At 34.6% G+C, this 15,749-nt stretch overlaps 1 protein-coding gene across 7 annotated transcripts in view; it reads right to left on the reverse strand.

Moving 5' to 3' along the window:
* The window catches only part of AGTPBP1 (ATP/GTP binding carboxypeptidase 1), a 74,167-nt gene that overhangs the window by 29,973 nt on the left and 28,445 nt on the right, over window positions 1-15,749 (reverse strand). For all 7 annotated transcript variants that reach the window (XM_083355859.1, XM_083355856.1, XM_083355858.1 and 4 more), the window contains 10 exons: window positions 14,454-14,521; window positions 13,704-13,771; window positions 13,322-13,464; window positions 11,428-11,559; window positions 10,373-10,466; window positions 9,735-9,772; window positions 8,868-9,076; window positions 6,072-6,249; window positions 4,140-4,237; window positions 1,761-1,877 (listed from right to left, as the gene is read on the reverse strand). In XM_083355859.1, the coding sequence (XP_083211985.1) occupies window positions 1,761-1,877; window positions 4,140-4,237; window positions 6,072-6,249; window positions 8,868-9,076; window positions 9,735-9,772; window positions 10,373-10,466; window positions 11,428-11,559; window positions 13,322-13,464; window positions 13,704-13,771; window positions 14,454-14,521 (1,145 nt within the window). The remainder of the gene's footprint in view (window positions 1-1,760; window positions 1,878-4,139; window positions 4,238-6,071; window positions 6,250-8,867; window positions 9,077-9,734; window positions 9,773-10,372; window positions 10,467-11,427; window positions 11,560-13,321; window positions 13,465-13,703; window positions 13,772-14,453; window positions 14,522-15,749) is intronic.

Consider the following 15,749-nt stretch of genomic DNA (forward strand, 5'->3'; position numbering starts at 1 on the left):
CGCATGTGCGGGGGAACCTTTACCTTTACCTTTAGATACTTCAATTCTTTACTCCATAGTTGATAAATCCCAGTAGTATTCACTTTAAATCTTTTTAAAAATTATTTTTGGTACAGATATTCTATTGGCTTAAATTCAGTCATGGATTCCATCAAATAAAAAAAAATCTCATAAAAGGGTTAAAGCTTTTTGGATTAAAATCTCATGGAATATGCAAAAAATATTCAAGTATAAAGTTTTGTCCACAACTGTTTTTATTGGGTATTATCACAGATGCTACTGTTGTGGACACTAAGCTGATGTTGAATTTAATTACGGCAGCGAGACTTTTAGTAGCGCAATATTGGAAGAAGGAAGAACTGCCGACTATAGAAGAATGGACTTTAAAAGTTTCTAATCTGGCGGAAATGGCAAAGATTTCAGCGTATTTGAAAGACCAATCGCAACAGAGATATATTGTGGAGTGGAGAAGATGGATTGATTATATCCAGAATAAATATGGTACTAAAAAGTTACACTTAGCATTTGAATAAGTAGTGGATTTATATGATGTATAACTAGCTTGTACTTATTTTATTAAGAGTTAATGTGCAATAGAATTTAATATTTTATTGTCGTCTGCATATTTTAGATTATGTTTGTTTGTATTTTTATACCCTGTATTTAGCTCTGGGAAGTCGGGGAGGGGGGGAGGGGAGAGTTGGGGAGGTTTGGGGAGAGGGGAGGGGGATGGGAGGGGTTTTGTATTTAAAAATGTACTGTAAAACTTTTCAATAAAAAAAAATCTCAGATACCTTAGAAGCAGCCATGACAACTGCCCACCTTTGGGCTATCAAAACAAGTTTGGAAAAGAAATTATAAATTGACAATAGCAAATTTTTATAAAGAAAACTTATACAAAATGTTCTACAGATGGCACTTACCACCTGCTAGATTAGCAAAAATGTTTAAAAATATGTCTAGTAAATGTTGGAAATGTACCCAAAAATTTGGCACATATTATCATTTGTGGTGGACCTGTGTTAAAGCAAAAAAAAAAAAAAAGTTGGACAGAAATACACATTTGGTTAGAAAAGATGTTAGGGAAACATGTAGATTTTAAACCTGAACTTTTCTCACTAGGTGTAATACCAAAACAAGCTGATGAGCAGAGTGTATATTTAGCATTGCATGTACTAACAGCAGCGAGGATTGTATTTGCTCAGCACTGGAAGAATGAAGAAACACTAGACAAAGAGATAATCAAGAAGATATTGAACTGTGCTGAAATGGACAGACCTACATTGAGGATTAAAGAGAAAGAAGATACAGAATATTTTCAAACATGGAATTTAATTTATCAATGGTTGGAAAAAAATCGCACGAGGAATAATATTCATGTTAATATGATTAATAGGATTAATTCTGTTCCGTTCTGGCTCAGGAATTCTGGGAGTTGAAGTCCACAAGTCATAAAAGAGCCAAGGTTGTCTACCCCTGTTTTAGGGCATCCATAGAAGCATGGGAAGATGGATCCATTGCTTTTTGTCTGCTATTGACCTCTTTACTGATTTAATCTTTCTTGGTAAGGTCACTAAAAATTATCTTAATATATTATAGCCCAAAGAAGGTAGGCAAAATTTAATCTTATGCCCAGAATGTTTTCCAAAATATTCTATTATCCGTGTAAATTAGGCAGAAAAGTAGCACGCTTATCTAAAATTACCAAAACATCACTAGCAAATTAAAACAACTCAATTTAAAAATAGCAGCATTCTTACCTGAAAATCCTCTGTAAGTTCTGGAAAAAAATGTTCATACATTTTCAAATCTTCCACTGGTCTTCCCAATTCATCCTTTGGTTTCAGTTTACTGATATCTGTCTCAATGTCATCGTTCTAAAGAAAAAAGTCCATAAGCATAATTGAAAATCTTGGGGTAACTATGTTTTTAGGTAAATAATTCATAATTGAATAAACCTTGAAAATAAGGTTCTTCCATGCTTACAGAGGAAAAACATCAAAACCTCTGATTGACTGATGGAAATTGGTTACATCACACTGTAGGTTTTCTCTATCTCCGAACCAGCAGAAAATCTTGCCAGGATAAAATTGGTTCTTCCCCATTACTGATCCCTATCCTTCCTCTATCATCCCCTTTTACTTGACTTTCCACCATGGGTGATACATTCTTACAATATTATAAATCTTAAAGCCACCTTTGCCTGATGTCAGAATATATTGATCTTTAAGGGAACAGAGTAAGTGGGAAAACATATTGTAATACCAATGTAGTTAAGAATAACTGAAGCTAGCTCACTCAAGCTGGTAAAAGATGGGGATAGCAAAAAAAACGTACAAAATTTGTTTAAGCTGTGGTTAGGTAATACATGTAGAATGGAAGGGTGTGCCTCCTAAAAATAGGCCCTCTTAGGTTTCAGGTGTTGCATCAATGTTATGAGCTGATACAGCATAGCCAGATGCGAGACCCTGTTTTATGAGGTTCAGTTGTATTAATCAGTTGGGACTGCCACTTGCTTACTTTCCTCTCTGTGGTGTAGCAGTATGCCTGCCCAACGTCTCAGCTCTATGGCCAGGTTGGTAGTGGAATTCACCAGCATTATGTTCTGTGTCCAAAGAATCTGACTTTTTTGGGCAGATGTCAGATGTGGCACAAGAATTCATACTAACTATGGATCTGATCCAATTTATTGAGGGCCCGATCTGCAACCTGTGCAGATTCTCCAATAGTGAATCCTACATGACTTGCTGGCTTATTGGGGAGCTTCATGAGATGAAGAGAGACACTAGAGCTGTAGTTGGCTAAATATGAATAATTAGAAGGACTTGGCACACGTAAGTCTTATTAGGACTTACCTTGTGACTCTAAGAGCAGTTAAGTGAGCTTACTTATCCATTCCGACTGAATCAGCAGAGAAACGGTTGGCTGACAATTTGGGTAACAAGGAACCCAGGGGAGCTCTTGCAGGTTTGCTGTGAGGAATAGTCTCAGCATGGTTATGGCCACCAAAGAAGTTGGGTCCAAGTAGTGATTATGTCTCATTGTGGGAAGGGATGTGGCACCTGCCATGAAGGAGGTGAGGTGGTGGTAAATCCCTTTCTCAAGAGGCCGTTCTCGAACCTGATAGTGATGAATAATTTTTGTTCACTCTTCACTCTTTGCTTTTTAGAGAAAATTGCTGAAAGAGCATTAGACACTTAGTTTCAAGGGGCCTTGGATGAAGTGGGGGTTTTTTTGGTCCCCTTGCAACAGAGTTTATATACTGAGATGGCACTTGTAAATGACCTCTGGAAGCTTCAGAGTGTATCTGTACAGACAGAGTGACAATCTTCTAATAAGGTGAAGGGATCTCTAATATGGAGGGACACTGCTGATCAAGCACACTCAGGCAGGAAGTTGCTTGCCACAAGAAATCTGCTTCTCAAGGTTGCACAAGACCTTAGGAGGGCGGCTTCACTTGGCCAACAGCTGTCTTGAAAAAGACCAGGCTGGGCACACTTCATCAGTATGAGCAAGAAGATAGTTGAGGGGGGTGTTTATCAGCTGGGTTAGCACAGGTTGGCAGGGACCTCAGTGTGCAGTACAGTAAAAATGGATGCATCTAGGTCTTTGTGCTGTTAGGCTGGTATAGCTGCATCTTTGCACCACATTGCTCAGTTGGACTGGTTGTGGCTTTCCACCACTGAGTAGAGGGGGTTGCATGCTGTGACTCTGGGGCTATACAATCCACTTGTGTGATCCACTTGCTTTCAGACATAAAGCATGACTGGATAAAAAAGACTGGCTTTTCATGTGACTACTCAGGTATATTCTTTGTTTTTTAAAAATAATTATCAAATTTGATAAAATGGAGTAAGAAATCTACACATGCTGATACAGAAGCTGAGAAATTTTGTAGGATAGTTCTGTGAAACATGGTAGCCCCAAACGTACTTGTTGTTAAAGAAATCAATATATGTTTCAGCACTATTTCCTTCCTTTTTTTACTGTAAATCTACCAAAAGTATATTTAATGTATTCATTATTTGGAAAACAATGTTTTCCAGTGTCCAAATAAGCAACTTTTCAGAAGGGTAAAAATAATATTTTTAATATTTTTAGAATTAAGAATGTATGCTATTTCTTTAGGTATTACTAACCTTAAAATGTTGATCTATGTCATCTTCATTATCATTTTCAACCTCAGATTCTGTGTCGATGTCATCATTGTCATCACTTTCATCTACTACGTCATCCACTGTGATATAAAATGCTCTATAAGTAGGGCAGATGTACGTTTTCTACAATATGTATATCCCAGAAAAGAAATGATGCGTGTGAAACTTCTCACTCATCAACTGGAACCTAATACTACATAAAAACTTAACTTTCCATGACACCATGTGCTGTATAATTAATTATATAGATTCTTTAGGTAACAAACATGTTTATTCAGTATTTTACCCAGGAAGTTTATTAGTTAGACTACAGAATGACAGTGTTTACATATATTAAATTCTTCATTAATAGTTCATTCTCATTTTGAGAACCTGGGAGGGGTCCTAAAGTGGATGAGATATAGAACTTGCTGAAAACTAGGACAGAGCAGCTTTTGTGTCCTGCACATTAAAGACACATCAATTCATATTCAGCAGTTCCCTGCAAAACACCCTGCCAGGAAGACAGAGGGTTTCCTTCATGGCTTGGGACCAGGTTATCTGAGGGACCATTTCTTGTCGGTCACATCTACCCGACCCACTAGAGCGGGGAGGTAAGAAATGTTGCAGGTCCAGTCCCCTAAGGAGATACATCTGGCGGACCCAGAAGAAGGGCCTTCTCCGTGGTGGCTCCAGGTCTCTGGAACATTGATCCCCCGAGATTAGATTGGCCCCCACTCTCTTTTGGAAGAGTTAGGGTTGTCTAGTATCTAATCCATCCACAATACACTTCTACATTTATTTATTTATTGCTGCCTGAGTATCATTTTATCCTACAGAAAAGCATATTTTCTGTAAGATGAATAGAAACATTGTTCATCTTTTTAGTTGAAAGCACACACACTGCTTATCTACAAACCTATCCATTGTTAACTTCAAGCTTCAAGAGTTATAGAATGATTCCAAAAGCATGTAGTTTCTACATCTGAGGAGCAAGACATCCTTCTCTTTACTGTAGACCAGAGGTCCCCAACCTCTGGGCCGCAGCCCAGTACTGGGCCGTGAGCTATTTTCAACCGGGCCACAGAATTGGAGGGCAAGTGTGTCCGCACCTGCATCCTCACTTGTGCACGCAGGTGTGCACACTGCTTGTGCACACTGCTTGTGCAAATGGAGCTACGTGTGCGCACACTTGCGCATGCAGAACCATCCCCTTTCCCCCTCCCCCACCAGTCTGCAAAGCTGGAAAGGTTGGGGAACTCTACTGTAAAGTTACCTTTTACATATGAGAGCAAAAACGATGGGACTATCTGTTTTTAAAACTGCACAGAATTTCAAAGATGATACTTCCCCTTTTAAATTTTAGATTTATAATATAACTGTCTTATTTGATACTTTACATCAAATATATTAAAATGTTTTAAAATCCTGAAGGAAAAAAATACATCTAATGGGTACATAAGTGAGATATTACTCAATAACAAATCTCTTAATTATTTTTGTGTAATTTTGCTACCATGTCATATGGCATAGCTCTTACTATTGAGGAAGATCCCCACCCGAATATCCAGAAAGATTGAGGGGGAGGGGTGACAAGGAGGAAGTTGGTGGAACTATTTCACTTGACAAAACCAATACTACAAATAAAACAAGTTGACGGAAGATAAAATCACTGGAAATGTTTTGAGTTTAAGAATTTGATTTTGGGCAGTAGAACAAAATTAAAATTATGGTGTTGGTTTCATTTATTCCATAGATATACATTTTAGTTTCATAGCAATCATATAGTACAGGAATTCATGTTACTTTTTAAAAATAGTCTATTATTTTACAAGAGAGAATTTTTACTGTGATATTAGGATTTCAGGAACAGGCACAAAATAACCAAATTAGGACAAATTAGACAAGACTACAATGTTTTAAAATTGCTCGTACCTTCAGGAGGCAAACTATATAGCTGATACACTGGTCCATTAACAGGCATAACAGGTAGTTGGAAATGGAAAGCACTTTTAATGGTTGGTAATGGAAGACGATTTTTAGGATAGCATTTCCTCATTATCAGACTGGAAATGTTGACAAGTGGATCAAGAGTTCTTACTACAAGGCATTCCTATTATAGAAACATTAAATTACACAAGGTAAAATATTTTATGAACTATAACCAATGACATTACAAAGAGTATATTTTTATTCATTTAGAATGGAATACTTGCCTCATTATATCTTATGTAAACTTATATGCACACACACAAACACCATTCTAACAAGTTGCTGCAACATTAAACAAGAAATGGCAATAAAAATGTTGCAATTATTTCAAAGTGCAGCAATTCTTAGGCATAGTTTCTATGTTAGAAAATCTAAAATGTTGAATAATATAATCTTGTCTATGTTTAACTCCTTCTATAGTATCAGCCTGATTATATGTTGTGCTTTGACACCATTTCATTATTCAGAAGTCTTAAGAACAAATAAACTACAGAGAGCCTTGGTGGAGCAGTGGGCTAATGCCTCCTTAAGTAACATCAGCTGCCTGCAATTAGTGCAGGTTTGCATCCCACCAGGCTCAAGGTTGACTCAGCCTTCCATCCTTCCGAGGTAGGTAAAATGAGGACCCAGATTGTTGGGGGCAATTAAGCTGACTTTGTAATAATGCCACTTGGGGGGGGTGTGTGTGAAAGCCCTAATAAGCAGGCATACATAGAATGAAGGCTATTGCTAAGCACATTGATTTGTGCTTAGATTGTAAGCCGCCCTGAGTCTTCGGAGAAGGGCGGGATATAAATGGGATTTTTAAAAAAAATTGAAAATTTTCATGGAATTAGTTGAAACTGGTGGTGATTGTTTCAGAATAAACAGAATGATATTTTAATGGCACAGATAGAGCAAACACGAAAGCCAACTTCAAATAGTTTTTATTCTTTTGCACTTATATCTTTCGTTTATCAAGTAGCTCTTATTAACTCTCAAGGGCTTCTAGAGGGAACAGTTATACAGGCAGAGAAATTGATATCCTCACATTGGAACCATAGGATATAGGATATGAGCGAGATTTGCCCAATCTTCATTGGCTGACTCTTTTCCTACCTTTTTTTTTGTTCTTTTAAGTCAGTATCTGTTTATCAACAGGACATTGCAGCTGCTAACAGGCCTCACTGGGTTGAGTTCACATTACACTTAAGCTTCAGGCCCTTTAATGTATTTAAAAGGCTTCTGGGTGCAATTTTAAAGTGGTTGGTTTTGATGTTTGTCCTAGGATCACATTCTCTAACTATAATTAACCTGATGAGTTGGTTGTCCTGCAAAAGGCTGCTGGATTATTCCATTTCCATGAAAAGAGTAAAGGGCAAAGGCAACAAGGATCTCTCTGTCAGCAGATGTAGCTGTCTTTTGAAACAGAGTGTAACATACCCTGACTGTAATCAGAGTTAGCTCCATGCTATTCTAATTTAAGAAAATATTCAAAACTAAGATAATGCATATAGCATCTATTATGACCAGAGACAGTACTATGGAGCTTGCATGTATTTATGGGAAGAAGTTTTTGTTTGGACTATTATTTAATTGTATTTGTTTATAAATTTCTTTTGCATTGCTGTGTCATGGATGTATATTTTTATTAGGGATTTTCTTTGATATGGCCCAAGGGCTAATCAATAAAGTTGTTGTTGTTGTTATTAGGGATTTTATATTTTTTATTATGGATAATTTATATAAGTAGCATTGTTAACTGCTGGGGATCCTATAACATGTCAGTATAGAAGTTCAGTAAATAAGTAAATAAACCATTCAAGGTGCCTTATTAGAAATGAAAACTTCTTTGGTCAGAAAGAGCTATGACTAATGAAAAATACTACTGATTAGCAATATAGGTAGTTCTCATTTAACAACTGCAATTAGTTCCAATGACTTGGTCATTAAGCAAAATAGTTGGCAAAAGAGGGAGGGAGGGAGGGAGAGAGAGAGAGAGAACTCATCACATTCATAAAAAGCTCTTTATATAAAGCACCTGTGACTGACCATGTTCCCCCCCCCTCTTTTTTTTTTTTTGGTCTCCCCACAGAGTGGAGAGTGTGCTTAAATAAGCTATCTCTTCCTGAGCTGCTTTTCTCCATGGTGCAGCATTTCTCTAAAAAGAGCTAACTGCAAGTTAACAAGTTTAGCTTTGTTACCTTAATTAGTTGATTAATTCACTTGATCAGAAAATCATTTTTTTTTATTACCATTCACTATCAACATATTTGTGAATGGTCAGTATCTGAGGCAGTTGCTCAAAAAGGACTGCTTGTAAAACTAATTATCAAATATACTAGTGCACACTGAATACATTTTCTTGTGAATCATAATTTTTCAGCTGAAGAATGTGTGTGTGTGTGTGTATGTGAAGTGTTTGTTAAGTATTTAGAATACCTTGCTAGGCCCCAAACACGGGGCAAATCTTATTTCCTGTTTCAGCCTAACCCAAGGCCATCAACAGGCTGTAGTCACACAGTGACAGCTCATATTTGTGTAAATTTTTTGGATTGCTAACAAAGAATTTAATTAATTAATTAATTAATTAAATTATCAGTCTCCCTTTAATTCTTTGTTAGCAATCCAAAAAATTTACACAAAGACACACGTCTCTCTCTCTGTGTGTGTGTATAATATTATCAACAAAAAGTTTATATTACCATTTTAATTGTACATAAAAGACCACTTATAATAGCATAACATCTTAATATTTACCTGTGAAGTGTTGTACAAAATTTTCATCCCATCAACATCTAGAAATGCTTTTCTTCCCAGTTTGATATTTGTAATACTTTTAATAGACTGCAAGATTCCCTTGCGGATTAACATATGTCTATGCCGACTATCATGACGGTGCCAATCTACATAAATTGTTAAAAGCATTTGGACGTAGCCTTTATCCACAGCTCTCCGTGCATTTGTTTCTTGAAGAAAAAAAGATTTAGACCTGTATTATAATAAATAAACAACTTGATTTTCTTCTGTCAACTATGAGAGCAAATGAATGATTGAGTAATATAGAATTAGAATACATATAGAATTTCTTTCTTTCCTTGTTACTACATTTATGGTAAAAATATTGAGAGAAATATCTGAAATCAGCTTTCAGGATGAACTCACACACAAGTACAAAATAACATAAATAATGACTGTTGTACATACAAGTCAAAATAGGGCAGAAATTAAAGACTGACTGGAAAGTGACATACCTCAAGTCCCATTCAAAATCATACATGTAGGGTATATCTGTGGGCATTTCATACACTATTTCATCTTAATATGCTCACAAGTATGTTATGGAATAACAGATACTCACTGAGATTTCAGGGAAAGAATTTGTGGGGATATATTCAATTAAACGATACTAGTAGCAATCCCAAAAGGCAAAAAACTCAATTACTATTTTAAAATTTAGATACCAATTCTTCTGTATCTCAAACTACTTCTTATTTCATGATTTCAATATACAAGATGAGACAATTTGTATTTTATGGAATATTAATTTTCACTTGCTTTGTCTGCAAAATCAAATATTAAATCTGTTCACATTCCACACGTTCTCTAACTGCATTGTACACTTACTTGATTTTAGAAGTGCAGTGAGGGTATCTAAAGCAACCCTATAAACAGAACAAACAAGAACATAAGTTAAAAGTTTAGAGGTTGTTATAGAAATGGATTTTTCTCTTTTTTCCCTTGTACCTCAAATTTTCTTTCCCTCCTCTTTTTCCTTCCCCTAATTTCCTGTTTTTATTTTCATTTATACTTTGATAAAACAATAAAGGTCAGGAAAAGCAAACGTTTATTCTTGCTTATGGTAAAAGTGCCTAATTATAAATAGGACTCCATTCCACATAAACGTGCAATGACTTTGAAAGGGAAGTGTCAATGATCAGGATTTGTTTGAACAGATTCAGCTAAGAGTGGCATAAGGCAATATATTAATTTATCTATTTCAAATCAAAGTATTATAAATGTAGTGTTATGTGACCATTGCTATGGGATCAAAGAAATTAAAACCTTTTTTGAGCATAATTGTGGCTTATTTTTAAAAAAAGTATACAAATGATTTTAAACTTTCAAGCTCAAATATAATTTTAGAGTTATTCTCAGAGGTATTAAAGCAATTTCAGCTCATTATCTTTCCCATTTTAACTACTAGAAACTATGATATTTTAAAGATTATCTTTAAATTACAAAAGCTGTGCAAACATACTTACTTCATAAGGCCAATATTTTTCTTACTGTAAGGACCAATTATCTTAAATATCAGTTCCACAACTCCATTCTTACCCAAGGAAACAGCATTTACAGCTAAAAATAAAAAAACAATCTACTTCAATATATAAACATGGTGCTTCCACTATTCACAAAAACCACAAAATATTTTCTTCTTCAATTATTCTATTTAAATAGTATGATTTTAAATATCAAATATAATTACTTGATATATTATTTTTCAGTTTAATGGAAGATACATATCCATATATATTTGGTAAATTATCTTAAGAGTTTTGGGGGAAAATTCTACATTACTTCATTGTTCACTAGGTACTCAGTATTTCTCATACATTCATATAGTATGATTTTTAGAATTGATAAACCAATCAACTGCCAAATAAAAGTTTTATTATATAATCAATATTTAATACTATTTATTTTGCAAAGGTGATTCTAACATTCCCATAATGAAATTTAAGAGTCTTCATTTCAAGCCCCATGTCTCTGGTGAATGAATCTGAATGAAGCTACTAGCAGCAGGTTATTAATGATAAATACTGGAGATTTTGGTAACCATCTTCTGTGGATTTAAGTTGGTAGTGCAACGCTTAAGAAAACTTTTCCTTTTATCTATTCACAACACCCATTCATTTATGGCTTAACATATAGTTGCATGCAAACATAATTATAATTGTATGATAAAACTTCCAAGGCTTTTGTGGAATGAAGTGTTTTTGACTGATGAATTATATTGTTTGATTTCATGAAATATTCAGAGAAAAAAGAAAAAAGATTGAAGCATTTGAAGAAAAGAAATGCCAACCATTAACTATGGGAATGGATCTGTTATGCTTTGGGAATTATGTGGCCCAGATACAATATGCAGGTGGAAAGAACAATGTATTCAACTATATATAGACATAACATAGAAGTTAATGTTCTTCCATCAGTATAGAAACTGAAGATGAAAAGAGACTGGATATTTCAGCAAAACAACAGTCTGAAAGATAACCTATATTAATAGATGTACATTGTTGAATGCAACAATACTCACAATTAGTTGAGTACACTCTTAACAATTGAAGACAAGGCAGAATTAGCCTTTGATGCTGCAAGTTTTGCTTCACTATGTTCAGAGTTATATTTAAAGCACCACTAATTCGGGCTTTTACTCCAAATTTTCTATCTGAAAATCCAAAAGGACAGAAATATGAGCATCTCTCCAATTCAACTTTACTGACATACTGCAACACAGTGACTACACTTAATTATATGTAGTCCTTGACTTACAGTCGATCGTCTAAGCATTTCTATCCATTGTAAAAAAATGTGCCAGGGCCTCACCAGTCACCTTATTGCATTTCAGCTACTTAGCAAACACTTTATATTTACAACTGCTTGCCAAATGCCTTCTGATCATGAAATTGTCATTTGTAAGTGGTGGGGATGTTGGAGTGACTGCACTTACAATATGCACAATTATTTCACAGCTACAAATCACTCTAAATTTTCATGTGTCTTAAATGCCAAGCCACCCTTGAGCTATGTTTAGTATTTACTGAAAAATAAATACACTATGTAAGAAGCAGATGTTTAAAAATACAAGCCAGCTGCCAGAAGCAATTCTTCTCTGGGTGACATTCATAAAGGTTTGTTTTATTTTGTTTTGTTATTCCATTGAGGAAAGCTCTTTTAGTTTTTTAAAGGTTTATCCTAAGTTTGTAATAGTTTCAACTGCTTTTCAAAATGTTAATTTTGTTGTTGTTGGATACAAGCAGTTAGAGCTATATAAAACCCAAAACAAAATAGAAAAAAATGTTCTCAGGTTAATTTTAATGCTTCAGAAATTTATTCTCATAATAAGTTATTCTGGTCTTCCATTTCATTCTTCTCAAAGCATCCTGTACAAAATGGAAAGCTCATAAACAAGAAAGAATAAAATGTTCAGCAAGACAACATAAAGAGTCAAAGCTGAATAAAATATCAATGGAATTAAATGAGAAAAATAAAGGTTTGTCTAGGAGATAAACAGAAAGGGAAAAACTCAATAGTGTCAGGCAATACTTTCTAAGAATCCTAGAGCTTTGGTATTACAACCAAATTAAATTATCTTCCATTTTCATATACATCCTCTTTAATAAGACAAAGGGCAGAACATTTGAGCTTGCTGGTTTGGGGGAGAACAATTTTAGGTGTCCTGCCTAACCCACCTCACAGGGCTGTTGATGTTGTGGGTAAAATAGGAGCAGAAATGATGTACGCTTGCCATGTTGAGTTCCTTATAAAGAAATCAGGGTGGGATCAAAATCCAATAAACAAATAAATAATTAAATGTAAGCATTTTAAGAAAAAAAAACCTCTTCCAAAGGTAAGGTTATGTAAGCAACAGTGGGGTGTGTAAATGCATACAGGCAGTCCTCGGCTTACAACCAGTCACTTAACAAGTATTCTAAATTACAACACATTTTCAAGAAGCTACTTATAACCCATCCTCAAAGTTACAACTGCCTCACACACTTTTGGATGCCTGACAACTGGCTTATCTTTTTAAACAGCTGCAGTGCCCCACAGTCACACACTTAATGACTATGTGATTTGCTTAAAGACTGCAGTGACTTGCTTTACAGGCATTGAAAATACTCATAAAATCAGGTCTGGTCACTTGGTTCCTTGACTTAGGACCTCAATAACTTATGGCCAGAACTTCAGGCTCCATTGTGGTTATAAGTCAAGGACTACCTGAAATTCTAATAAAGGCTCACGTTACTTTTACCACTCAAATCTGTTCATTCTTAATCTTTTGCTGGTAATATTTTATGGAGATCCTATTCCTTCTAAGTTGGCACAATTCAAGGAAGGATTGCACTCATGCAAAATTAGCATTTTATTCCAGCAATACTCATTACACTACAAGCAAAAACCTGGGAGTTCACTCAGGTTCAACCTACCTTTTGGGCCAATTTTAGCAAGAAGAGAATGTAGTAGCACCATTAATTCTTCATTTGGTGGGGATTCTTTGCTTGCGTTCACAAGTAATTGCAACAAAATCTGTGTCCCTCCCCGAGAAACGAGAAAACTTGTTCTTCGACTGCTGCCTAGAAATAAAATATCAGCCATTGGCTGCAATCTTAAAATAACCTGATTTTATAAGGGCATAATTTCTTTACATGACCAGTGCAAATTTACCTCGGACATTATTTACTCTCTTGACATTAGAACACTAAACTTTGTATGTTTTAAAGTATCTAGAAATGTAACAATTCATACATATTAGACAAACATTTCTAAGGTACAGCATATAACCTACAAATGATCACTTGAAATAAATACTTGCCTGCTGCCACCAATTCAATTAAGATATTTAATATGTTTAATATAGTCTGAAAATCTCTGGTATTCTGAAATGAACAAACAGGAAGAAAGTCAAGAGCATTTATGTGATAGGCTCCATAATAATATATATGAACACAAAAATGATCACTCTACAGTCTTAAATAAAATTAACACCGTGCAAATTTACTCTCATTATGATACTGAATCTTAATGCATGCAAGTAGTGTGGTTATATAAAACAATTAAATAAATGTTTTACGTGAAATATTTCTTATACCTGTTGACCACTCATTTCAATAGGGTAATGGAAAAACCTAATTTTTAGGTTCGACAATCTACAAATGTACTGTGGAGCATGTGGGGCTGATCACATTGTACCTATCTACAAATCTTTAAAGCACCAGAGGTTTTTTTCCAGCATGGAAGAGCTTCTTTAAACAATTACAGACAGGTGATATGAGTGTTTCCATCACACTCCAAAGTATTTTTTTTTGCACTTGAATCTTAAGTGCAGCACACCTCTACTAATTCCAGCTGTGCCATGCCCTTGGCTTTCCCATGTTAAACAAACAGCCCTGCCCAAACAACAAAAGCTATCAACTGTTTTAACTGCATCTAATACGCAACTAATGTTTACATTACTATAGCAAAGCTCCGATCTTTCATTCTATAGTTAGTAGCCCTGAAAAAAATAAAATAAATTACTAACCAAATGAGCAAGAAAACATGAATTTTTTACACTCTTACCTCTAAAGTTGAGAGAATAACTTCTATCCCTGTTGAACCTTTGGCAGTCATTTCTTTCCTGATTTTTTCTGAAATTAAAGTTGCATATTCTTCTATTAACTGAATAAATTGATATTTAAAAGTTAAATATAGATGACTTTTAAAAGGTGTAGAAAAGATAAGTACACAAAAGCAAAACAAATTATCTTCTAGAATTTTTTTTAAGTCTGAACTTTTTAAATATAAAATATTATGCTCGCCGGTCTTTATAGCAAAGGCATTCTCTGGGTACTAATCTTTTTTTTAAGTATTTTATTAATTTTCTAGTTTTACAATTTTAAGTACTTAATAAACAATGGGTTGTCTGGGTCCATTAGAAATTCAGTGGTACATATTAACTTCCTCAATCTAGGTACAATATTACACCATCCAGTGCTTCCTCTTTTCTTCCGATGGTATAAATTTCCCGCACTGGGCAAATACAATTCTTATTGCTGTTAATACATATACAATTGAATATCAGAATCTTTGTTACATTTTTCTAATATTATATATAATATCAGTAGTGTCAATTTAGAATATCTAAATATCTAAATATTCTAACCAAAACATATCTCAATTGCATTTGAACTTAATATCCATTTGTTCAATCAATATCCTATTTTCCCCTTTTAAAATTTTGATTTCCCATTAGTGTTCAAAGTATCTCTATCACTTATAATTTTCTCATAATAAATTAAATTTGGGCAACCAAAGGCTTCCCTTGTTCAAACCCTCTTAGCATTTTCATATTTCCCTTCTCATACCAAAATATAAAATTCTAGTTATATATTGTATCTTTCTAGTTCTAATAATGCTTCTATTTCTAACAATTACCTATTCTCTTAGCCATGTTCAAACATCTCTTTAATAGTATAATACCCCATCTAATGGGTCAGGACCTCTATTTTCTTCAGTCTTACTCTAGCTTTCTTCCTTTGCCAACTAACTTTCCAAGTCAATGCCTTTGAATCATCAAGTAGTTCTTCCTCTATTTTTATGTATATTGTTCGGAATAAGAAAGACAATTTTGTTAAGTATTTTTGGAAGAACGCTCAAGCCCATTGATATTCATTAAACAGCCTCCCTTCCTTCTCCAATTTCCCACCATTCTCCTAACATCTTTATCTTTCATTCGATCGGTTCTTCTTCCTTATCCTCAAGAGTGTTCTGAGATCTTGACAGGTAAGAAGTCTTTTCTGTTTCTGGTATTATCGCTATGTCTTCTAATTCTTCGTTTGTCTAAGTCTGTTTATTAATTCCTTCCTTCAAGTCCCC

The sequence above is a fragment of the Vipera ursinii genome (genome assembly GCF_947247035.1).
Source record: "Vipera ursinii genome assembly, chromosome: 2".
Lineage (NCBI taxonomy): Eukaryota > Metazoa > Chordata > Lepidosauria > Squamata > Viperidae > Vipera > Vipera ursinii.